General features: G+C 37.6%; 1 protein-coding gene across 2 annotated transcripts in view; it reads right to left on the minus strand.

The window, feature by feature from the left end:
* The window catches only part of UBE2K (ubiquitin conjugating enzyme E2 K), a 44,214-nt gene continuing 18,763 nt past the window's right edge, over positions 1–25,451 (minus strand). For both annotated transcript variants that reach the window (XM_039699083.1, XM_039699084.1), the window contains 5 exons: positions 21,661–21,719; positions 19,079–19,161; positions 10,067–10,166; positions 6,588–6,716; positions 1–6,225 (listed from right to left, as the gene is read on the minus strand). In XM_039699083.1, the coding sequence (XP_039555017.1) occupies positions 6,151–6,225; positions 6,588–6,716; positions 10,067–10,166; positions 19,079–19,161; positions 21,661–21,719 (446 nt within the window). In that variant the 3' untranslated portion in view covers positions 1–6,150. The remainder of the gene's footprint in view (positions 6,226–6,587; positions 6,717–10,066; positions 10,167–19,078; positions 19,162–21,660; positions 21,720–25,451) is intronic.

The following is a 25,451-nucleotide window of genomic DNA, read 5'->3' on the forward strand; positions in this document are numbered from 1 at the left end:
TGAAGCAATGTAATTTATTTGACATTATATCAGACACGGGTGCTCCAGATCCAGACTTGACCTTAAAAACAATTTAAAATCCTGGATTTGCTGTATTGGAGGTATCAGTTACCCGTCTGAGAGCCAAAAGTGTCAGTATTACAGCCACTGAAACAGAAAACTAAGTACAGGACAAGTCAAGCTAGCAAGCACCATCAGTCCATTTCAGCTGTGAACTCGCTTCCAGTTTTGGGGCGCTGGAAGAAATGACAAGGCTGTTGGACAACTTCACAAATATTCAGTATAAAGCAGCTCTCAGTTACTCATGTCAGTGTCTAACTACACAAACTGGGGAAATTGGACTTTTTTAATTTTTTTTACTCTGAATTAATGTCAGGCTAAGACCTGCAGGAGAGGGACAGGGGAGTGCTCCCTCACCCCTCTTAAAGAATGAGGTACCACAATACAACACAGCTCCTGATGACAGCAAAATTAAACAAAAACCCAAACAACATCTTACACCATAAAACAGCGCAGCACTATCCCAGCTGGCAGAGCCTGCCCAGAAACCTGCAAAACTTGCCCAGGGACAAACGCACCTGAAGCTGGGACGCAGATCTGAAACCCAGCATTACAACCAGCTCCACAGCAAACTCGGCTCCTTGCTTCAGCTGTGCTGTCTTCAAATTGCTTTACTCCATTTAACAAACGTTGACAAATGCCAAAAAAGTGAAGTTTGTACTGGTAGTAAATCCACAGTCCTCATTCTTCTAGAGTGCCATTAGCCACCAGGCTGTCACCTCCCTGTGCATGAACCAACTGCAGTTTGAGGTACACCGATTAAAATGTACAAAGATGACATGAACAAAAGTGGTGCAGGGAAATCCAGAGAGAACTTTTCCTGTGTTAGTGGCTTTGCTTCTTCAGATGCAGCCTTTGAAAGGAGACAAGGTGGTGTAGGATGGTCAGGCCAGCATGTGAGGCAGTCCAGGTTGAAACAACACACGCTTCCATTACACAACTTCTATTTACACAATTTTCTTCAAAAAAAATTTTAATGTGCACCATGAAAATGGATCATTCCTTTCTCTCTTGTTACTGACATGGAGGCAGTAGACCCTGTAATCTTAGAACAATCTGTATTGCCAGAAATAAAATGAAAACTGTTTTCAGGGAAACATGCATTTATTGTTAAGCATTCCCAGTGAAAAATCAACATCTTTTAAAATGTGTATTTATTTAAAAAATCATTTGTTTACAAAAGTGTTTGTGTAGCTTTTATTTTCACGACAAAAAACACTGATGCTGCATTCCAGCCTCCCCACCCCTGTTCCGCCTCCACAGGAAGTCTGGAGCTCAGGAACCAACCTCCTGCAGTACTTATAGGTAAATATTGATTTGCTAGAAAAGTCAGAATTTAGGATGGAAAAGGTAAAAGTGAAAGCAGGGCTCTTCAGCAGTTGACATCAGCATTCCTAGGATGGCAGCCTTCTTCAGACACCGCGTGAGAGCAGCAGCAGTGGCTGCAGGTCTCACAGCAGACCAGCACAGCACTGTCACAGCACAGCTCCTCCATGGGCCGTGATCTGAACTCACAGAAGCGATGAAGGGCTCAGCACCACGAGTGACCCCAGAGCCAGTCTGGTGCCTACAGAGCAGGGAACAGCACAGCACAGTTCAGGGCAAGTGATTCACAAGGGTTTGTCCAGTGAGAACAAATCCAAAGCCAGGTTGCTGCCAACAGAGCACTGCAGCTGGAATAACCAAGCCAGAAGCCAAAAGCGTTGACAACAGTTGGTCTTGTGAGTCTGATGATGGATCAGCTGATGACACAAACACCACAAGCAGGAAGAGCTACCTACATTATTCACAGATAGGTTTGGAACAGATAAGAAAACTAGCAAGAAAGAAGTGATTGCTCCTTTGCCTAGCCCTAGGAGAAAGCTGTGCCTGGAAAACAAGGATGGTAACACTGAAAATATCTATTTGGTCTTCCCAGAAGAGGCTTGACTTTCAAGCATCTTGGCTTTCATGCTTTAGTTCCATGATGCAACAGATGCTGATGAAATGCACTTTTGCTATCTCTTGTTGAGCCAGCTGCTCATCAAAACCATACAAAACCAAGCACCTGGTCACAAATCAGTGTCCCCACTCATCAGCTCCATCAACAAAACAGAGCGGGGAGGATACCTCATCTTCTCATTGCCTCTGCTCATTAGCATTTAAGTAACATCAATTTATTTGCTAAATAACATTTCCCACTTCAGGCAAGCCTCCAAGTCTAAGCCAGCTTTTGGTGATGTTTCAGAAGGGAACAAGGGACATGCACAGTCGACTTCCCCTGCACTAAAAACAGAACTTCCCGACACAGTGCATGACCAATGCAGTAAACAAGAACTCACTTGAATCTGGTTTGATTTCCCCCCACTCCCCTTCTCCCTTCCCAAATGACATAAGCTCTGAAGTGCCTAGTCTGAGTCACAGCTGTTAGGCTTAAATTTGCATAGTTTAAATGCTTCTGTTACCCACACCATCTAATGCAGATTTGGTGTTACAAGGTAAGATTCTTTCTGGCTATTTAATTCCTCCTTTCAGACAACAAAAAAAATTTCTATATTCCTTATAGTCAGTGTTCCAATACTAATTTACATGGAAAACAGTTGAATACAGTGATAATTAGAAAAAAACTAAGACATATTCATACACCAGTAGTACCTAATTGCTCATAAATACTACCGAACCAATTATAGTCAAGGCCCCATGTACTCTGTTGCAAGCTTTAAACAAAATAGTAAAAAAAAAGTTTGGAGTACGCAGAATGCACTAAATGATGCATCTTTCCAGGATATGTTCCTAAGGTTTTTGTCTCCAAAATGCAGCAATTTGTCACACAGAGAACACAGTTTGTTCACAGAAGGAATGGGAGGAAGCTGTGAATTTGGCAAGGGGGTGGAATACAGTCAGGGCTTTTGGTACTCATGGGAAAATGGAGGCTTTTGGCAACAGGAAAGGGCATTTCTCTACCTCTGAACAAAGCTGTACTTTGCTCTTGGAGGAACTGGGTAAGATAGGATAAACCAATCTGCTGGATACATGTTAAAATGTTCAGCAGTGAAATCCAATGGATGCTCTGGTAATCTGTACGTGTTATTACCTTGTTTAGAAAAATGGGGCCATTTGGACTTCAAAATGACTGTTTCAAGCTGTCTTCTGGCACAACAGAGGAAGACAATGCATGATTTATTTGTACTTAGCCACTGTACCCATGTTTCATGCTCTTGTTGCACGGAGTGGTCAATGTGCAGCCTGAGTCCACAGCTGGAGTGGGCTGCACAGCAACTCCACGTCTGTGAATGCACAGGGCCCTGAATATAGCGGTGTTCAGTGATACAGAAACAGATCTGCCAATTGTATGTACAATGCTCACAATGATAAGCTGAACACTAACAAAATTCCTAGGGCTCAGCCCCAGCTGCAGTTAAACTAACCTTGTACAACATTATCCCTATATTCAACTCTGATAATTACCAAGAATACAAAAACATTCCTTATAAAGGAGTAACATGTCAAAATTCACAGGGACTTCAGACCAAAGGTGTCTCCTTAATGCGGGGTCATGCTTCCTTCCCAGCTCATCTTGAGTAGCTTCCTGCCAGCACCTGAGCTAGCACTAAGCTACCAAGCACATGTATGGAGGGCAAAATCCAGAATCCAACATTTATACATAAGGGGGAAGGGGAAGACAGGTGTTTTGCAGTAGAGAAGAAAATGAGGTAACTTCATGAGATAAGTAAAAGTTAACAGGGCATTCTTTCAGAGGTGACTGTGCTCACCCAAGAACCTCTTTTCCCCCTCTCCCCCTTTCCCTGGCTTCCTTTATCACTTTACATACTGTTGGAGAAGCCTGCTGTTCTTAGGAGACTGTCTTATCCAAAGACACGTTCAGAAGCCCGTTACTGAGAAGTTTTATGTCCCCGACAATGATTTCCAAGTTCTTTCTTTTGATAAATAGCAGCGAAGAACAAGGGAAAGTAGTCAGCAATTCATATTTACCACCAGGGTAAAAAAAAAGGTGTTGATGTAATCAAGAAGTTCTTAGCCTGTATAACAGAAAAGACAGCAACTTGAGATTAACACAAGTAGCATTTTGCCAGTTTCCTACCGTCCCTGGTTTTCACTTAGCAAACCAGCTGAACAGTAGCAGCTTCTTGTTAAAAAAATAAATAAATATAAGGAAAGTCAAAACAACTCATTTCCTTTGGCATCATTGCAAATGATTTACACTAACTCAAGAAAACCCAAGAAAACTGATCACTGACTACACCTTAAAAAGCAGTAAGTATAAAGACTAAGCAAATGCATTTAGTATTGCACTGATGAGAGTTCAAAGTATTTACTGTCTGTGCCCTGTTTTAAGTGTGGACACATCGGACAGAGCAGTACAGGGAACATCCCAGAACTAGGCAGGTCTTGACAGCTCTGTTTTCTGGTTTTGTTCCCCTACTACTATGCTGCAGGTATTTACCAGATACCATAATGATCCTGATTTCATCTAGTATGAGTTATAAACAGGCCATGAAGTGCAAAAACATTTCAATTTGTACTTCACAGCTCTAGAAAAAACCCAAGCAGGCATACATTTCCCCACCCCATTAATCCACAGCCCAGGAAAAAAACCAAAAAAACCAAACCAGAACAAAACAAAAGAGTAATAGAAAAGATGACTGATACAGTACTCCATTATCCACAATCCCCACTTTCTATTCTCAGGATTTCTCTGAACTTCCTTGTCAGATATACTCTCAAAAGTTAGCATCATATTCACAAAGACATTACAGCTCTCTTTAAATAGATGTACTAGTGTTTGAAGTTGCAAGACTAATAATTTTCAAGCTTTTGCACTCAGGATGAAATGTCATTTTAATACAAATAAAAAGACTGACTGTATGTACAAGCCAAGGTAAGATTTCAGTTCTCGTTTATCAGAAACATCAATCAAAAAAAAGCTAAATTGAGAACACACTTCTATTTCTAAGTGCATTTGAAGTATGTACAGTAAAAACACCAACACAGCCTCCATGTGTTAACCAGAGAAAAATGCAAGCAAGGATGAATTTTAAAGTACCTGGTAAGCAATCCTTAAACTGAAGCCCAAAATAAAGCTAGAAAACTGCTGCAAAAAACAGCTGATTGCATCATATCAAGTACTCAGTTTTTTTTTTCCATTCTCAGTACACTGGAGAATCAGCTGTGCTCTCCTTCAAACCCTGTGAAATCATATTATCCAGAGTGTACTGAAGAACACTTTACAGCTATTTAAGACAAAAAGAAAAAAAAGGAAATGAAACCAGCTCCATCTTTTTGTGCTGTATTGAGGCATACTCCTTACATGATTGTGTAGAAAATATGATGGATGAAAATCACTACTGATAATTCAAAATATATATTTTTAAAGGGGAGCCTAGACTACTGCAATGGCACACATAATACCCACAGATGTTGAAACATAATCAACAGTATGATGTAAGGGAGAGGAGAATCAGGTTTCCCAATTAATAAGCTAGAAAGAAAATGGTTCTGAATAGGTCACCATTTGGAACTTTGGGTAAGTCTTGAAAGTCTGTCAGGAAAAAAGTTACAAAAGCAATTGAGTATTTCAATGGTGCTCTCTTCAGCGACCCTACCTAATATGTCTATTAAGTACAAGCATGCAAATATAGGTCAATCCACAGGCACATAGGATCCATGTTAAAAACAGTAAGATAACTGTGATGAGTGGCACCAACAATTTTGATGACTAACACTCAAAATGTTGCTTTCTGAATTACTAAATCAAAATCCTGAAGCAAGTTCCTGCTAGTCTTTGTCACACTGCTAAACACTAAAGTAGGCATTGTTTTCCCCCATTATCTTAGCTGAGCTCAAAGAATTTTTACAATATTTAGTAAGAAAAAAAATTAAAGTATTTCCCCTTTTTAAATTTACACAGACGTTTAATTAGCTTTATTTACAGAGCGCTTTTTTTTCAGTCTCCAATAGTGCCTAGATAGCATCATCAGGCAAGAGTGCCAGTTTTGAAAGAGAATCTATATAGAATCCTAGGAATAACAGATGGTGATGCTCCTCCAGAAGGGGCAAGCTGGACTACAGAAGCAGCTCTCTCTATATGGCTCAGTTACTCAGGAGTAATTCTGTTGCAGTCTCTACATCCCATGATTTTGAAGACAAGGCCACTATTACTGCATTCTGCAATGAGAAAACAAAAGCAATAATATTTTCAGTGTTTGAACCTGCAGCTCCAGGAAGTGAAATGAAAAGTTCACAGAAGGTCAAAACACATTAGTTTACCATTTCTTAAATCCCAACTAATAATTGATAGAAAAATTGTTTCAAAAAGGCAGTGGGAGTTCAAAAGAGTTATCCATAATATAGTATTTTAAAACTCCAATTCTTAAAAATAATTAGCAAAATAGAATAATTGGACCTACACAACGTCATGAAAGAGAGAATCTACTTTAGTAGATTCTGATGATACTGATGACTCCCTGTATTTACACACATAAAGTTGCCCTGCCATTACTGAAAATATTTAAGTTCTTTGTACTTACCCTATCAAAGCCCATAGCACAGAGGTTTTCTATTTTTTTGGTGTATTCTGGACTAGAAACTGGTGCCCCAGCATACACATGTGCCCAAAGCCGAGCTGTCTGTTTAAACATTTCTGGATTTTGTTTGTACTACACAAAAGAGAGAGGGGGAAAAGCAGAAAGTTAAATCAACTCAGCAATCCAACCAAACAGCAAGACAATATGGCAGATTGCAACCCATCATTCTTCCTATGATATCTTCCACAATGCTTCATACTGACCATGCTGCTATTCTTCAAGTAAATTTAGAGGTGAGGATTACACAAAGAGCAAACCTATGCAAGCATCTGATATAATGAGTTTGCCTTCAGGTTAAATTATGCACTACTGGTATTTGATGTGTGCAAGCAGGTACTGCTCCCAATTGCACAGATCAAAGCAAAGTAGCTATATTTAGCACAGCTACTGAAAATTTATATTCAGTGCGACAGAGTACAAATTCTCCTCCCTGTGTTAACATCTCCTGAACATGGCACTAGGTACTACTCCAATGCATTTCTCTAACCACTTAAAATAGATATTGCTTTACACACTGCAAGTAGGCCTGCAGTTTTTCAGTCCAGGCCAATATTCGACTACTAGGCTTCTTCCTGAGAATGGGGATCTTAATCACACAGGTGACACAAGAAGGGCTGAAAAATGGGTGAGCAAGTTACAAAAGCTAGGGAGCTGCAACTCTTCATAAAAGCAATTATTTACCAGGAAAAAAAAATCATGCCAGTATGTAACTGTATTATTTTGTACCAATCTCGCCACTAACCAGTTTTCCAATAAACAACAGCAGACTGGACCATATTGCAGAGAATTTTTAGCTTGTGCCAAGAACTCAGCTGCCAAGAAAGTGGGTCATTTGTCATAAACTGTACTCAAAAAAGTTAAATGATTTTCCCATTTTAACAACTTTTGTATGCAATATCAAGTTTGTCTTAAAAAAAACCTCTTCCCTTAGATCATCACTTTAATAAAAAAAGGTATTAGGAAATACATTTTTCAAATATTTAGGTACATTTTAAGGACAGAAACATGGCTGACTATTATCCTTAGACATTTCATTATTACATGAAAATAATAATCAGATCTATAAAGCATGTAAAATGCTGCATTGTTTCATTTTGCCTCTCCTACAACAACCCACACCAACTACACTGCTTTGTGTGCCTTGCCCACCTCCCTATAATTCTGATCCACAGGTCATAATTTGTATATTTACTATCTGGTGGCATTAATGGCATTAAAACAAACATGGGAGGCAAGCTATTGTTGGAAATAAACCACTGTTATAAATACAGTGGTCTGTAACAAAAGTTTTTTGGTGTAATGATTAAAAAAGAAAAGGATTAAGTTAAACACCAGTACCATCCTGAAGCACTATTTTCTTCTGCTCTTAAGAGATCTTCCCCAATTAATTTTTTTTTAATATTTTTGAGAACACTGCCAAGCCTGGAAAGCAACTAGCTGAAGTGCAAAAAATTAGTCATAATTGCATTTTACTCAGAACTAGCTTTCAGTGTTCTATTAATAGAATTACTTTACTTAGGTATCTGTAAATACTCCAGTTTCTCACTGAATTTAGAAAAGCCTAAAGGCAACTTTCACTGATGTTTCAGTATCAGGAATCTGAGGCAGTTCATGCTGCTGCACTGAAAAAAAAACCCAGCAACCAGAGCAACTAATACACCAGACAGCTGGTGTCTGAAAATACTGCTCTTACTCAAACAGGAATTCTCCCTGGGATTCTCTCGAGAGCGTTTGCCATTTACCTGGACAACACACAGTTTAATAAAATAGCACAAGTGTGGAGAATAATTAATTCCTTGTGAATTTTTGTCTTGGAAAAGGCAATTAAGCCCAAACAAGGTAAAAGAGACCCCAACACCAAATAAGCACATGATAAAAGCAGTTGTTTACCAACATCTCCTTCACAAATACTATAATCACTTTCTACTTACATACACATGCCTGTAACTCAAGGCCAAACCCCAGCATCGTTTTCATGCAGGTATTTGCAGGGAACAGGAAAAACTGAATCCTCCCAACATGAGCCATGCCACAATCCCACTGCACACACCCATACAAGCACCTAAGGGGCAGCCTGGAAAGTTGTTCTTTGGAATCTAAAAAGTTTCATTGAGTTCTTTACATGGAAACTCTTACCAGCTCAAGTGCTTCTACTGTTATGATTCCCACACAAAATTCTACCATCAGAGCCAGAACAGGAAACACTATTTTTGCTCTTTGTAAAAAAGGATATATAGTTGTTTGGTTTTTTTTAAATGAAGGAGTATGACAGCAAGGGCATACATCTGGAAAAAAAACCCAGTGCAGGGACATGCCTGGTGGCCTTTCTGGCCTTTTCAACAATTCTCCCTGGACAGAGCAATTCAGCCTGACAGAACTGTTCAGGGACATTTATTCAGAGCAGCCTTAGTGCAGAATCCCACAAGCAAGCCTTCTGTACTGACTGAGTACAGTGGTAGCAAACAGCTCTCACACACCCAACAGTGCAATGGGCTACCTCGAATCTCCATGTGTCCCCCTGAATCCTGACAGGATTGAAAAAAAAGCTTATCTATCATTCTACACTGACTTTTAAAGGGAAGTAGTGCACACCTTGTCACCCTATCCTGAGGGTTCTGACTTAGAGAAGATACAGGTGAGACAGAAGGTTCTTCCAGCACCAGCTTGCTTTGTTCTTCTGTAACTGAAATACACCCTTATTGTCACTCAGTGGGGAAGCCAGGCTGCCCTTGTCTCTCCCCAGAGTAAAAAGGAAAACACACACATACTTGAGAATTGTCAGAGGAATGACTGTTTCTACCCTTCAGCAACACTTTAAACAGAATCATGCCAGTCCTCGTATGGCCCAAGATCCAACTGATATTTTTTTGGTATTAAAAGTTATCACTAATGTCTGAAAGGTAACCAAACCTTGTTGGTTATAAAATTTTACTGATAGCAATTCAATCAGTGATAAAAACAGCTATCCCCAAGTCATTATTAATAAAATTTTGACATTAAACAAATACAATGCTCAACAACATTCATATTAATCCAGAAGAGTTACATACTAAGCCAAATCCAATTAACACCACCAAGTTAAAACTCATTTAAAACCGAAAGCATATTGCTTTTCTTACACTGGAAGTTTTGGATTTTGCAAGGCCAGTTACACTGGAATTCATTTATCTATGCTGTTATCTCCTGACATTTCTCACAAGCTGATATAAATAAAGGACAAATCCTCCTGACATTGTAGAGTAACTAATACTCACTCTGGAATTCAAAAAGAGCACAAAAACACTGTAGCAGCTCACATTTAGAAAATGCAATTTTACAATAAACTGTTTAACATCTTTTATCTCCTGTAACCAGTGGGTCCTAACCTGAGTCAGTAAAGATGTCAGAAGTGTTATGGAATCACAGTCAACTGAGTATCTTACCTGGTTTGCCACTACTGCATCTTGTGGATCATCTGGTTCTGCAGCTGCCAACAATGCTTGCAGTGATAACAACACTGTTCTTAGAGTCATTGCTGCTGCCCTAAAATTGAAAATTCAAAATATCCTTAACCATATCCCGTGCCTGTATTCACCCTTGTGGCTGTACTATCATAGAAGATATGAGTTCATGTAGATTTTAAGTCCAAGAAACATAATTTTAAACTGCTGCAGGTTATAGTTATTAAAATACTGTTCTGTAAATATATTTAAATAAGGTTTTAAATGTGGACTTCCCTATCAACAATGCTTTCTGAAGTTTTTGGAAAGTACCTTGACCTACACATTTCACCGTGCCCATTTAATGCAATTGATTTTATCTGGGAAAAAGCCCACAGAAACCCAGGGCAGAAGAGGCTGTGCCGCCCTCCCCCAGCGCCGGTAGCAGCACGGCGGTGCCGGGCGGGGCAGCGCGGGGATGCTCCCTCTGCCGGCACTCCGGGCACGAGCAGCACCTGCACCGTAAACGTGCGGAACAGGGAAGGAATTCCATACAGCAGGCCTCTCTGCACCAGTTTGAACATTACATTTTTGTTAAACTGAATCATTTACATAGTTAATTACTACTAGAATAATAAAAAGGTTAGGCTAATTATGGAATGTGCAATCAAAATAGTTCCTTGGCTTCTTCTCACTACAACCTGACTGTTGGCAGCAGGAAAACATTCTGTAGTCACAATGGTCCTGTAAAGTTACTCTTTGCTCCTGTGGAAGAACCCTGTTGAAGGCAGCACAGTCCCAGAGTCGGAACTTCTAAGATTTTAGGTTCTAACCATTTGTCTTGATCTCAAAGTGTATTTAGAATAAGACACTTCAATAATTTAGTAAGGGAAAACACAGTATGCTCAGAGACATCAATAAACCCTCAAAAGTAATCACATGAAATTATTACACACTGCAAGTCTGAAAAGTCGTAACATTTACACAGTTTCATTAGATTTTGATCATAAATAACATCTCTGAATTACCATTTCAGTTGACACACCAAGTAAGAGCCCCACAGACCCTGTGAAAGTTGAGTATTTCTGAACAGTTAATTAGATTCTACTAATCATTGTGGCAATGGCACAGACAGATGTTCAAACCAATACACAAATCTGTTTTCTCTGTTTAAGAACTAGGAGCAAGGTGAGTGGGGAAGATGCGACATTTTAGATTTGAACAAAGTGATTATGACACATGAATGTCAGAGGAAAGTTCTGAAACACAGGCATCCAATTTTTTACAAAGAAACCTCAATTTTCAATCAACAGAAAACAGCTTATTGTGTTCAGAAGATTGCAAATGGGAAAGTTCTGAAACACAGGCATCAACAGAATTTTCAATTTTCAATCAACAGAAAACAGCTTATTGTGTTCAGAAGATTGCAAATAAATGCAAAGGGTTTGTTAGAATAGGTGGGCAACAGTCTGACCTGATGGTCCAGCTACAAAGGAAATGGTGTGCAAGTGCATTTGCAGGCTGAGGTTTCAGAAATTTATGTATTTTCCAGTACTGAGTCACTGTATTAGGGTACTCTAGCAGTGTATACCAATGAACAAAGAATAGATGGTAATATGTCAGAGGTACACTTGTGGCACCCAAATATTATGTTCCTAGATGCCTACATTCACAGATTTCTTGCTATGTCACTAACCATTCAGACATGCCATTCTTCCCTAATTGTTTGTAATTCTGGAAGATTTTTCTCAGCAAGTTATTTTTTGGCTTGATAATTATTGCTGAGCTTTCGCAGTGCAGTGTTCTACATCAAAATGCAAGTGACAAATATCCCAAATGACAGAGATTTTAATTAGCACAGAGTGTCTCATTCCAACTGCCACACCAGCTTGAAGTCCCTTGAGCTGAACGTAGTATACTTAAATCTTAAAAAAATCCTTATGCTTTTAAATCTGAATTCTGACAAATCACAAAACTATCACAACATACAATTCTCCTTTTCAGACCTACTCCTTAGTAATTTTCTTTTCTTTATATGTTCCTAATGTTATTTTGCTCTTATAATTTCCTTAGTATAAACCAGTAGAGATTACAAGCCTATCTTGAAATTAACCTATTTAATGTGTACATGGATGACATAATTCAGTCTCATCTGCTAGCATTACAGGAATGCAATGCAACATATTTACTATTCCAACATCCAGGCGTCACAGAATACTAAAGTCCTTCAGGTCTCACTATGCTCAAATGGATGTAATAATTTTTATTTTTATGCAGTCAATTTCAGGTACTACCACATCTGCCACACCTACTGTAAAACCTGAAGTCTTTTTCTCAGTTAAGTAATTATATTATTACAGTTATTATATTTATTATATACAGTTATTTACTGTAGAGTTTTAAAGACTGACTTAACATGAAATATTTATCAACCATAACTAATGGTATAGTTACTTTCTGCAACAAAGAGTTGTTCTGTCCTTTCCTTTGCAGAAATCCTTCTACTTCAGAGACATCTGAAAATGTAGAGGAAATTACATAAAAAGGATCATAGCTTTTTGTGCCACTTTTACATGCAATTTACTTCCACTTCCACTGTACCTTCTCGGAAAGGAGTGTAAAATATACTTTGGGGAGCAGGGGGCATCACTACAACTCAAGGGTGCCATGGACACCAGCTGTCTCTGGCTTTCAAGACTGCCAGGTCCTTTCAATCCCTGTTCACCTGTTATATTTGTAGATTTTATACAAAGCATACTGACACTTGAACATCTGCCATCCCAATTTCAAAATAATAATAAAAAACAACAACTTATCCATTTATATATACAGATGGCTATATGATCAGAGACTTTAAACTCTGAAATACTATGTTTCAGACAAGATTTGTTTAGCCTTTATAAAAAGATTTAGAAATGTAGCTTACAACTTATTTTCTAGTCTCATGTCTCAAAACAGCTTTCCCATCTCATGCATACTAAGACAGTCTTTAACTGGACACAAACACTGAGAGAAGTATTCTTAAATCATAAAAGAAAACCCATTACAGCTTCAGTTGCTGTTCATATTAAACACAAGAAGCAATGAAAAGTTTGTGATCAATGGTAAAGAAAGACTGACATTTTTGTGTAACTACTGCATAACCATCTAAAATCTTCTACCCTTAGAACACAAATTAGCTTTCCTGATCAAAGGAAGTAAAGACAGCTTATTATTTTCTACAAAGCTTAGCTTTAATTTTTCAGATATATATTAAGATTCACAGAAGAAATTGAAGGAACAGGTAAAAACAGATTTGGATTTCCCATGAACTTAAAAGCCCTTCTTTCTTCCTGTTACCTTCTTTTGGGAGAATACAGTGAATGGAGATGACTGCCTAGAATTATATTTACAGACACCAGTAAGGCAGGACCTGTTGCTCATGAGCAGAAAGCAGAAACAACTTCCATCATCAGTTCGGAAAGAAAATCTCTACTGACAGTGGCACAAAACTAAAAATCCCAACACATACCCCCACCCCCTTCCCCAACATCTTCACAAGCCAAAGAAGAATGTCCAGGGGAAGAATGAAAAAAAATAAGTTGTATTTTCCTTAAAACTAATTCCCAGTGCAAAGATACAGATCTTCTGGATTTTCCAATGCACCTCAAAGTTTACTGATCTAGAATAGAACCCTGAAAAAATTAGGTATTTCCAACTCTTCTAACATTTGAAGTTTACTTCTAGGTACAGATTTATGTGCAACAGCTCATGGAGCAAGCAATTCTCTCTGGTAACTCAAGCTAGCTGCATGGTTGTGTTCTAGGTTTGTTCTCTCCTCCTTGCCAAAGGCAAGGTTTTGTATTGCTCCTGACAGACTTTCGTCTGATTTGCTCTTAACTGAAGCCTCAGAAGGCTCTTGCAAAATCTACTTCAATTCCTCACCATGCTTGATACTTTGCACACTGAGATAGCTTTCCAATCTTTCACTGTACATTGTTTTTGCTTACACTATCATTCTTGTTACTTCACTCTAGATTTTTCCTATGGTTCCCATCTTTCTTGTACAACAACTCTCTAAGCAGTTGAAATGGAAACCTGACTGATCACTAGTGACAAGCAGCCAGCTTGTATAATGAGTTTTACAGGTAAAACTCCCTATGTGCCTTGCACATGACCTTACATCGCCTTTGTCTCGTGACACTACTGGCTCCTGTTTGCTCCTAAAGCTTACAATAACCCTTCACTTCCACTCCCATCCCAAAATGTTGCTTAGCTATCATGCAGGTTTGCCATCTGCAAAATGGGAGGAGGCCCCTATCATGCACCAGTGAGCTGCAGAGAGCTCCCTACAGGGAGGCACTGTCTCTCAGAGAACCTAAAAGCCTCCACTCAGGACATCCAAACCAAAAGCTCAGCTTTCTATCGGCATTACATTCGCTAAACCGCTAGGAAAATCTGGACTGAATCAGAACAAAGAGAGCTGATGTACATTTTGTTCACTTACACTTTTTTACTCCTTTTTTTTAATAATATCTTAGGGCATTTCCATTAAAAAAAAGCACCCTAGTTTGGGTGACTATAGTGTTAACATTAAAAGGCACAGCAAGCCAGCTGTGCCCAGCATGCCTGAGGAAAGAAATCTCTTTTACCTTTTGATGAGCAGAGAGAGTCCTAAGAGGATTACAAAACACTGTGAGGTTTTATTTTTCTTCTCCATTTTTAAAAGCTAAGTAATTCTCCATTTAGGAAGTTTTTACTTATGTTCTTTACATTCCACTCTAGGAAACCATCTCTCTCATTATTCCAAGAGGGTAACGAAGCAGAATGCCAGGAACAGCTGCAGCCAGCAGATTGCTACTCCACTCCATCATCCAAACATGGCTACGGGAACACTTTTTTCTGAATAATCTGCGATATTTGTTCAATTTGTGAAATAAATAAGCTTGTTAATGCAAGAGAAAATCACTGGGACCTTGTACCAATGGCTTATGGAATCTGGAAGGAAATTGGTAAGGCCTTTGAATAAGCCTGTTGCATAGTCACTATTTACAGTACAACTGCAAGACCAGGCACCCATCAGAGAAAATAAAAAACAAAAAGAATAATAGGATAGCTTTGACACAGCACAGAGGGGAAAGACAGCCTGCTTGCTGAAGGGCTCCCTAAACCCATGTTGTCAATATTCTCTGCATTCTTTTCAAAGCTTTAAGAAGCTTCAGGGCTCCTCAAACACCCAGAACATAACCCAGCAGTACTAGGTACCCAGGAAGATTACAAGCTGGCTGTTTGCTTGTTTATCTACTAAAACTGTATTATCTCTTATAATGATTTCCGCATCTCAACTAAAACTGAAGCACAAATCCTCCAGTAGCCAGTATGAGAAAAATATCTTATTATTTGTTATTGACTGTCAAATCCACAAAAGCCAAGAGTTTTTGTAGCCATATATGCAGCAAGGACACATTCACTTAATAATCTCTGCTCAAGGGATTTATGCAGAACAGCTTTCAAGTAATTTAGTTCTCAGGTTTCAATGAACTGCATTAGATATGTTGTATATTTAAGATTACAGCTTTGAGACAGAGTACTAGCCCGGAAGATAAATGTAGGCCACAGTAAGTGAAACCACAATGAAAATTATGTCAGATAAGCATAAACAGTATGCCTTTTACAAAATCATACCCCTATTTTAATTCTAGTGGCAAAGAGTAGCTGCTTTGCAAACAAACTGGCATAACAGGTGCTTAAAAATCTAAACATGATGAAAATCCACAGCTGGAAAGAATTTCAGTATCAAGCCTGCAATGTGGAAAAAGAATTTCATTAAGCTCATTAAAAATAAGTTAAAGACATTACTTTGCAAACTGATAAAATCTCCTGCCAATATGCAGAATATCACCTCAACTATGCTCATTAGAACAACAAATCATTACCATAGAATGGGAGAGTAGGGAAGAGACTTTTTAAAACTATACAAACACATTTAAATCTTTGTATTTGTATTCACCATCTATAAAGGAGCAATTTATCAGCTTATTAACTCTTTCAAAAATCCTGCTAAGGTCCATAGGCCAAACTTCTCTAGTCCTTAACTCTCAAACCTCACTGAAAAACAGACATGCAGTGGAATTTGAGACTTATATTTAAACACAGCCACGAAATGAGCATTATTCAGTTAACAGCATTACAAGTCAATGAAGCAGCACCTCAAAAAGATCTTGTTGCTAAAAGATTTGACAAGACAAATTGAGGAACTAATATATTTTCTAGAATACTTCCACAGGTATATTTCAGAATTGCATTTGGCCAATTTATTTTTTAATCCCTGGTGAAATAACTTAAATATTAAAATATTAATCAGGGGGGTGTGATTGCTTATTTTTTGTTTGTTTTTTGATGAAGCTGTTTTATTCAAATCACTTTTCAACCTAGACATGAAGAAAATTTATTTCTGGTGGGTTGTGGTGGTACATCCTCCCCCTGGCCCCTCCTTAGGCCAGCTATGGTCTCTATGTTAGGCCTCTGCCTGAATCATTGGCAGTTAGGTTTCCTTGAGCTTATCAAAAACACTGTCTGCTCCCAGAACTTCTGTTGTCTAGCAAGCTCCTGTTTTCCAACAAATAGCCTTGAGTTCCCCCTTCCATCTGAACAAGAGATCAAGTGGAGTAGTATTTTTATTACCGGACTTTTCAAGGAATATTCCAGTAAATACCAACTCATCCTTGTGGCCAGGACGGAAATTTACTGACAATTTAAGTCAATCATCTTGTGACTCTATCTATGAACAATGGTACTGAAACCCTTTGAGCTGTCATGGACCACAGCAGGCTGTGACCAGCATTTCCCAGAGTGGGATGACTCTCAGAGCCAGCAAACTCTCAAGTTTGTGAGACTCTGAGGACTGCCATGGAAAGCCAACAAAGCCTGGGCTAATTCCTTCACCATTCCTCAAGGCTCAATCCTTTGCCCACTGAGAAGACATCTGCAAGTATTTCACTGAATCTGAGGGTAATTTTCCTCAAATATGCCTCTGTACATACTTATTTATGTCTGTGTGCACTTATGAGTGTTGCCACTTCAGATTTGACCTGGTCTAGTGGAAGGTGTTCCTCTCCATGGCAGGGGGATTGGAAGTATATGATTTTTAAGGTTTACTCCAACCCTAACCATTCTATGGTTCTATGATTCTATACTGTGGGCATTTCTTAATTAACTAAAGCTGCATACATTTAAGAACAATAAACAACTTACTTAAACAATATTAATCATCCATATTGCTTAGTGAGTTTTAGGAAGCTACTCAGGAGAAAACCAGTCTTATCTACCACAATACAGAAATGCTTCAAACAGTAAACAGTGGAGACAGCTATAAAGTTGTTCTTATCAAAGGATTAGAGGCTTGAAAAGCATTTCAACAATGCTCAAGTGATTTTTATGTGTCATTCTATGATTTGGAAATAATCAAAACTTACAAATAGCACCACTATTAAATGAAGGGATCACATTAGATGAAGAATCATCTGAAGAGGGATTAATAATATACAGGAAATCTCTCACTGTCACCACCAGGTTCTGTGCAATTCTCTCCTTAGTGCTTCCAAATGAAGACACTGTTTCAAAGGAAGAGTTTATATAATTGGCATAATACTGGTGTTTCTTGTGTCAGCTGGCATAAACATACAGAGATAAAATTCCTGTTCCAATACTCCTATTTTGTATACATCTTGGAGAAAGAAGATATTAATGTTGGGGCTTTTTTAATCAAGCACAAATAACAGAAATAAGACACAGATCAAATTATCTGTGCTAGACATAACTCAAAGATTACAAGAACACAGGTCAACTCTCCTGTCTGTCCTTCTCAGATATCAAAGGTTTTGACTGAACAACCCCAAAAGTACATAAATTAAGTTGAAGCTCATGGGTTTTTTTACATCTTTGTTGCCTTTTGATACTTACAAACAACCTCATGCCCATTCACTAATCTGCTTCAGAGTACAATCTCTCAGGAGACTGCACTTGGACAGTTGAAGAATCATTCATCTCCAGTAAAATTGTAGGGTGGTATGACAATTAGATGCAGGTACAGAAGTGCACTAGCTTTACTGATTAAAAAAAAAACTCTGCCAGGTACCACAGCATGTATACTGAAAGATTCTATTGTCTGAAAGAATATCAAGTGCTCTGAGATGGTAAGAAAACATATGCCATTCCAAAAGTTAGAAAAACAACAGTTTATAACCATTACAATTTCATTTCAGTAATTTACACTATACTGTGCCAGATGACTTCTGTAATCTTACACATCTGTAAAAGATTAATATCCTGGACATGTCACCCACAAGACCTCAAGACTTCAGAATTCTCCTGTAAAGTTTCTGTTTCAAATCCAACTCATGTCTGCTTGGCCAACAGCACTCTTTCCAAAGCTGCTGACTTTACAAGCATTTGAAGTTTGTATGGATTAGATACTGGTATGAGCTGCTGGGGAATTACAGTACTATTCTTTTGGGACAAACATGGAGGAAAATAACCATCTGTATTAGGTATCATGTCTATCATAGAACTGTTGTACACAATCTTCAAACCACACAAAATCAATTACTTTGAAAAACAAATGAATAACAAGTGCACTGTTAGTTTGGACGTAAGTCTGTTCTGGAGATTTTGACTATTAAAACTTCTGCAGTAAAATTAACTGATCAAAGAAGGCAAGAGGTAATATTTCTTAACAGAAAACAACTAAAATTAAAATTTAAATATAAAACCACCCAAAATGTCACCAATGAAATGTTCATCCTAGTGCAAAAATTTTTGGAAGAACTCTCTGTCTATATAACATATACTTAGTGCTTTCCAAAATTATCACCCAATCATTGAATCTTCATATTTGCACCTCAGAATACTACACCACAACGTGCGCTTTAAGGACATCTCAAATTATAAGCACAAGGTGAAAAGCAAGGTGAGATGATCCTCCTATCCACACCAGTATACTTGATTTTTTACATTTAAACCCCCATGGAATCTTACCATTGATCTTTCAGAATATCCAAACAAATGGCCCCGGTGACAGAGCTAATATTAGGATGCCATATTTTGGTGATAAACCGCACCTAAAAAACAAGACCATTTTTAAAAACAAAAGCAGTAATTAAATGCAGCATACTAAGTAAACATTTTAAATCCACCATTTTAAATAACAGTATGAAGAAATTTAGGAAATGTAGTACTACAAATGGAACTAAAATATGATACTGCTTATTTCAGGAAGCTGCCAGTTTGTAAGGCTGTTTGTTAGAACCTCACCTTACTGAAAGCAGACTACTGCCCATTCCAGCTCCCTAAACTCATCCCTAACCGGTTTTTCACATGTCATGTGTTCACATCCCTGCATCACACAAAGCTAGTTAGAAATATCCTCCAGCATACAAGTGTTTTGACAAGCAGATGGTCAAATACAGATTTAAAACTCCTAACATTACTAAAAGTGGGCTTTCTAGATTTGACAAAGTCCTAAACTCTGAATATAGGAACTAGATATCATTTACTGTTGAGCTAAACTGTTGGCTACAGATGTGTTAGAAAGTGGATGCTACTATGTCTACAACCATCCTATCTCATTACCACATATGCAGAAAGCTGTTCACCAGCCCAAAACTTAATTAGATTACTAATATTTTTATTTGCTATTGAAAGGATCTAGTCACAGCATTCATTCATTAATCATGTCAAAATTTTTACACTAAAGTGTATTCATGTTTACAAAGCATTACTAAAATCAGGTTTTGGTGGTTCAGGTTTTCTGGGTATTTTAAGACACAGAGAAAGGTAAAAGCAGCACTTTCTCTTAAAGGTCTTGGAGACCAAAGCTGTCCTCAGAAAGGACATACATGCCTTTGGAAATTCCCCCCTCCTTTTCTTCAGGTTGGACTGTAATTGCCTTCTAGTGATTTTAATCCATCTGTTTCTCATCTCCTCCTCAGCCCAAACTCCTCAAAAACATTTTATGTCTAGCACAGATCTTTCAATTTTTGCCCCTGACCTGCAAGTAAATCAACGAAGGGATTATCTGTTGGGCCCTACAGCAAGACTGTACATACAAGGCTATAATAAAATCAGTGCAATCCTGGTGTTTAAATAGGCAAGACCAGAACAGCTCTACTTTCCAGGACAAAAATAAGCTACCGTGTCAGTGGAGGCACTTATTAACTACCTCAACTCTAGAAATCACTTGGAAAATGTAAAAAGTAATGTAAATACTGGATAATTTCTCACAGCAAATGACTACTAACAATGGCTGTGAAAGCAGGTACTGAACAAGCTAAAGAAATCTTTCAGATGAAAGGCAGGGCCAGACACAAGGAAAAAGGCTCCCAATTCAAGACTCCAGAATAAGCAGTAATATGCTACATGCAATGAGTTTCTAACAGCTGCCTATGAACTCTGGAAATGGAGACCACCAAGCCCTAAAGCAGCAACTAAATCCTGGTACACAGCCTGATCTTTCAGCATCTACAACCTGTTTCAGCTCTCCTTATTTTAGCTCGCACCAGAACGTGTGCAGATTAAAGAACTGAAGACCAACAGACATTTCTTTAAGATTTTCTGTGTCATTTGCTCCAGCCTCAAAGAAGTAAATCAAAGAACCTATGAACTACTGGCACCTCTCTCCTCCTTCCTCTTCCCCAGTTCCTTCCCAGTATTACGTATCAGGGTGAAAATAACAAGAATCTGGGACATGTTCTTGGTTCAAACACATCTTTCAGACAAACAGAAAAACAATCAAGGAGTGGAGTCAGACAACTCAGGTGTCTACTGATTCAAGCCACGGAAGAGTGGACTAAATCAGGGCACATGAATGTACAGCTGCACATAGCTGGAGAGAACATTATTCAGAGTGGAATCACAAAACTGAAGCTGTAGAAAGATGCAGTAAAGTTAAAAGGCAAATAAGTTGTGAAAAATATGAACGACTTCACTACAGCCATTTCTCATCTCTCATCCACGTGCACATTATCTATTCCTTCAACAGAGAAGCAGCAACTCTATTATATTTCTCTGTTGATTCTTCAAGACACACAACACTACGTGTCTCTATTTAATTATTACTAAAAACTTAGTAGGTTAGATTCAAGCACCTTTTAAATATAACTTATGGAGCCCAAGAAATTAAAGAACCAATAACTTCCTATTACAACATTTCTTCAACAATGCTGAGGGGAGGGAAGACAGCTGTATTCTCCATATCACTTAAAAATACATGAAAACTGTATTTATCTTGTCAGGAAAATATTACATTAGGGTCAATAATAAGACCCAAGCTCCTCCCCAAAATTTCCCAGTTGGTACTTTTAGGAACAATCAGAGTGTACCTCTGATTGGACAAAGTTTGGAATCCTGCTTTGTTTCCTACAAAATACAACAGTTCCAATCGTTGTATAGAAGTGCATTTTAAAAAACCAAAACAAACAAACACACACACACAAAAACAAAACAAAAAACCACCAAAAAAAACCCAAAAAGCCCAACAGACAAGGAAACAAGTATATAAGAATATTCAAAGCTAATTTGTTAGCCAAACTGTATTATCCAAAAATGTGTGTTTGCAGTACCTTAGGAGGATTAAACGGATATGTTTCTGGGATTTTTATCTCTAGCTGATACCTTCCACCTGCAAAAGACAAAAACAAGTTGGAAATTATACTAAAAGAACATTACTCAAACTTAATCTTTCATGACACTAATGCTTAACTTCTAAATGAGATTTTCAAGTTAATTCAAATTTACCCAGCCATATTAGTTAGGAGATTCATTTAGGTTTCATCTATTTCATAAATAAATGCAATAAAGTCAGTTAGAAAAGCTGTGTTTACTTGTGCAAATCAGTATCCATATTTCTTAGGTATATTTATTGTTTACATTCTCATTTCCAATCTTATCATTTCCATGTTTTATTTTAGTAAAATATACCAAAATATGAACCAAATATCTCCTAAACAGATGAAAAAAGAGGCCACAGGAATATTCAGGCTGAACATGGGATATTATATTATTTTGACTCTTTTCTGATACCTCATGACAAATTTTCTTCAAATTGCACAACTGAAATTACCTGTGTTTCATTTTAAACTTTTTGGAATTCAAATATGTTCAAATAACTCTTTCAGAAAAGCTCCCATGCTTTGGGAAAAAAAATAATAAAGGAGGTACCAGTTTTTAATTTTCATTATGTTCTACATTTCCACCTGAAGTAGTTACTTCTGTTTCAATTCTGCAAACACTTTGACAAACCACTATCATTAAAATAATATGAAGGGCCACAGCGTACAATAAAGGATAACAGGAGCTTGAAGATCAAACCCCCTCCTACAGCCCAGTTTTAAACATTTCTCTGTTTTATCTCTTTGTCACAGTATCATTTCCTATCCTATTTCCATTATAGTTCTGTTAACATTCAAGTTCACTACCAATACTTATGTCTTCTGGAGCAATCCCAAACTACCTCTGGCTGCCCAGTGAAGGCCATTTGCCAGGCAGCAGTTCAATGACAAAAAGAACAGGGTATTAAAAAAAAAATACACACCAAATTAGACATTTCATTAAAAAAAAAATAAAAATTGAAAGTATTTATCCTCATTTGCAATTTTTTCTTCAAACTGCTGCTCTTCTTTCAGAAACCTTTTCCCTCTGTCAGTACAATGTGTTAAAATTTATACAATTTCTTGAATTAAAGCTGAAGTATTTGCAGTCTCTTTTCCTTGAGATTTCCAGAGTGATTTACTCTGCAAATCAAGCTATACAAAACCAGCTCTCAAGTAGTTTACAATACTGGCAGCAAGATGCACAGGGGAAAAAAGCCTCTAAGTACTCCTCTCAGCAGTTACAGTATATGGCATCTTTTCATCTGTGCCAAAAAACACATTAGTAGCTCCTAACAGCTCTCACTTTTAAAATGTATTTCAGTCTAATACACTCCACCTGAAACTAGTTAGCATCAATTTGCTATTTTACACTATTGTCTACAGCTGTTCTTTTTCTCACTTAACTCTAAAGTAACTTGAGAACAGAAAATACTATATAAAAAAGAACAATAAATACTATATAAAAAGACCAATAAATCCAAACTTATAACAGTAATGTCTAAGCTGATTGCTTGTCTGCTCATAGGACAGCACAGGAGAAACAGTTTTGAAGACATACATCAATAAGAGACCTTAAGGAACTTTGGTTTTCCTTTTCTTTAAACTGAAGCATAATTCAGCAGCAACTGTTTTTAAGAAAAAAAACAAAACGGCTACACTCATACACTCATCAGTCCTTCTACAGTTTTGCTGCCACATCATTTTGTAAGGTAATATGACATCTATCCTTAAGTATTACCATTTCTCCTGCTTACCACAAACTATTACAGTCTTCTGCCTAACAGGATATTCAGCCACCAATATTTTTCACCAGAGACTGATGAGCTGGTAGTATTATTTAGACAGTATTGTTTTGCACTAAATTTTGCAGTTAAAAATACAGGCTTAAAGACATAACCTAAAGAAATCTGTGACTCTTTAAATACTAAACTTAAAATATAAATTAAATATATATTAACTTCTGCATGCCAATATTTCTGCAATTTTAAGAGTATGCATATGTATGCATTTTTTTGTGTCTATTTAATGCCTGAAATTGAATTAAACAGTAATAGCATAATATTCCTTCTGTAGTCCTACTGGAACAGGTCTCACAAGACTTAGAGCAATTTTTAGCTATTTCCCTTGAAGAAATAATCTATTATAAATTTTGCTGTTTCAGTGGCTTACATGCAAGCTTGGCTTGAAATTAATACAAATATTACACAGGCTTTAAAAAAAAAATCCAAACCCACAAAACCCCAACCTATCTGCTGAAAAGCTCTTGACTCAAGTAAAGCCCAGCAGCCATTAATCAGGTTTCTCAAAGGTCCTCTCTCCAAACACATTTTAACATGGGATGTAAACGTGTTTCAATCAAGTTGCATCTTGCAGTACTCTGATAATTGATCAATATGAGTTGACACTACTAACAGAAAAATAAAAGCTGTAAATTTTTTCAATAGATGGCATTCTTCCTCTCAGTCATTCTTAATTCATGTTCCAACATTACCTATAAAAAAATTTGCAGCAGCAGTTTGGTTTCAGATACCTCACCAACTATGGTCAACAACTGTTCTTTCACTTCACAATGGTTCTAGAATTCCCTCCTGTATCACAGGGACTGTCTGACCAGAACTACTGCATAAAACTTCTTCATAAAGCACTTCTTGCTGTGTCACTGTTCAGATTATAGATGACAAAACATCAGTCAGTAATTATGCAACATGCATTACTGCCATAGTCATAAAGTGAAGACAACACACACTGGCACGCCCTTCGTAATTATGTAAGGGAATAAATGCATACAACTATATTACAGAAATATTAACATTCCAAAGTTTCTAATGTCAGGAAACACCAGAAATTGGGCTGACAGTAAGTCTCATTTTGCTCCTCAAAGCATATGACTTCTAGATTCAAGTAAACATACAATCATGTAACTCTTCCATGAGATCCCTGCGATAATCAGAATAAAAATTAAGTTCAAACAACCCGCCCCAAAAGGGGCATTTACTATATCCTCATAATTAAATGTACTCAAAGGTATTTAAGTATACATGCATTTCACATCAAAAAATTCTCCACTAAACATATTGCTATTTTTCACTAGCAGGATATGCTGAATATCTGAGCAGACAGTCATTCAGCATCACACAGAACCAATTCTGCAGACAGACATTTCAATCTTTTTTTATCCTCTTCATGACCTGCTATACAGTTTTTAACTTTTGTAACCCATGAATACATCTTTAATTTCAAATAACTCTCAATACATTCTCCAAAAAAGGCCCATTTTATAAACCAAGGTAATACTGACCTGGAGGGGGCAAAAAATGGCAAGCTCTGACAAACCAACTCACCCAAGGAGGTTTAATTCTCTCTGAACAGAAAATAAACACCAAAACCAACACCCTTCTACCACCATTCAGATCTTTCCTAGTATTCAACTGTTTATATACAGATGTTAAGTTATTATAATACTAAGTCTTGGATTTTCAAGATGAACTATACTATTGCAAAACAACAATTATACTAAATTCTAAATAGAATGATTCACTTCCCAAGAGATCACCAATCCAAGTCTGTATTTTAGGTAAACAGCATAGTACTCCTTTTAAATTGAAGGCACATATTACAACCAGATTAAATTGCTTCCAGACATTATCATCTGTCAACTATACATCTGCAGCTGATGAGATGGAGACACATGGGACAAGGGAGGGAGAGGGGGAAACCATCATTATTTACCAGACTGTTGAGGAACTCTGGAAATAAAGTTC

This window comes from Passer montanus, unplaced genomic scaffold (assembly GCF_014805655.1).
Source record: "Passer montanus isolate IOZ18808 unplaced genomic scaffold, ASM1480565v1 scaffold13, whole genome shotgun sequence".
Lineage (NCBI taxonomy): Eukaryota > Metazoa > Chordata > Aves > Passeriformes > Passeridae > Passer > Passer montanus.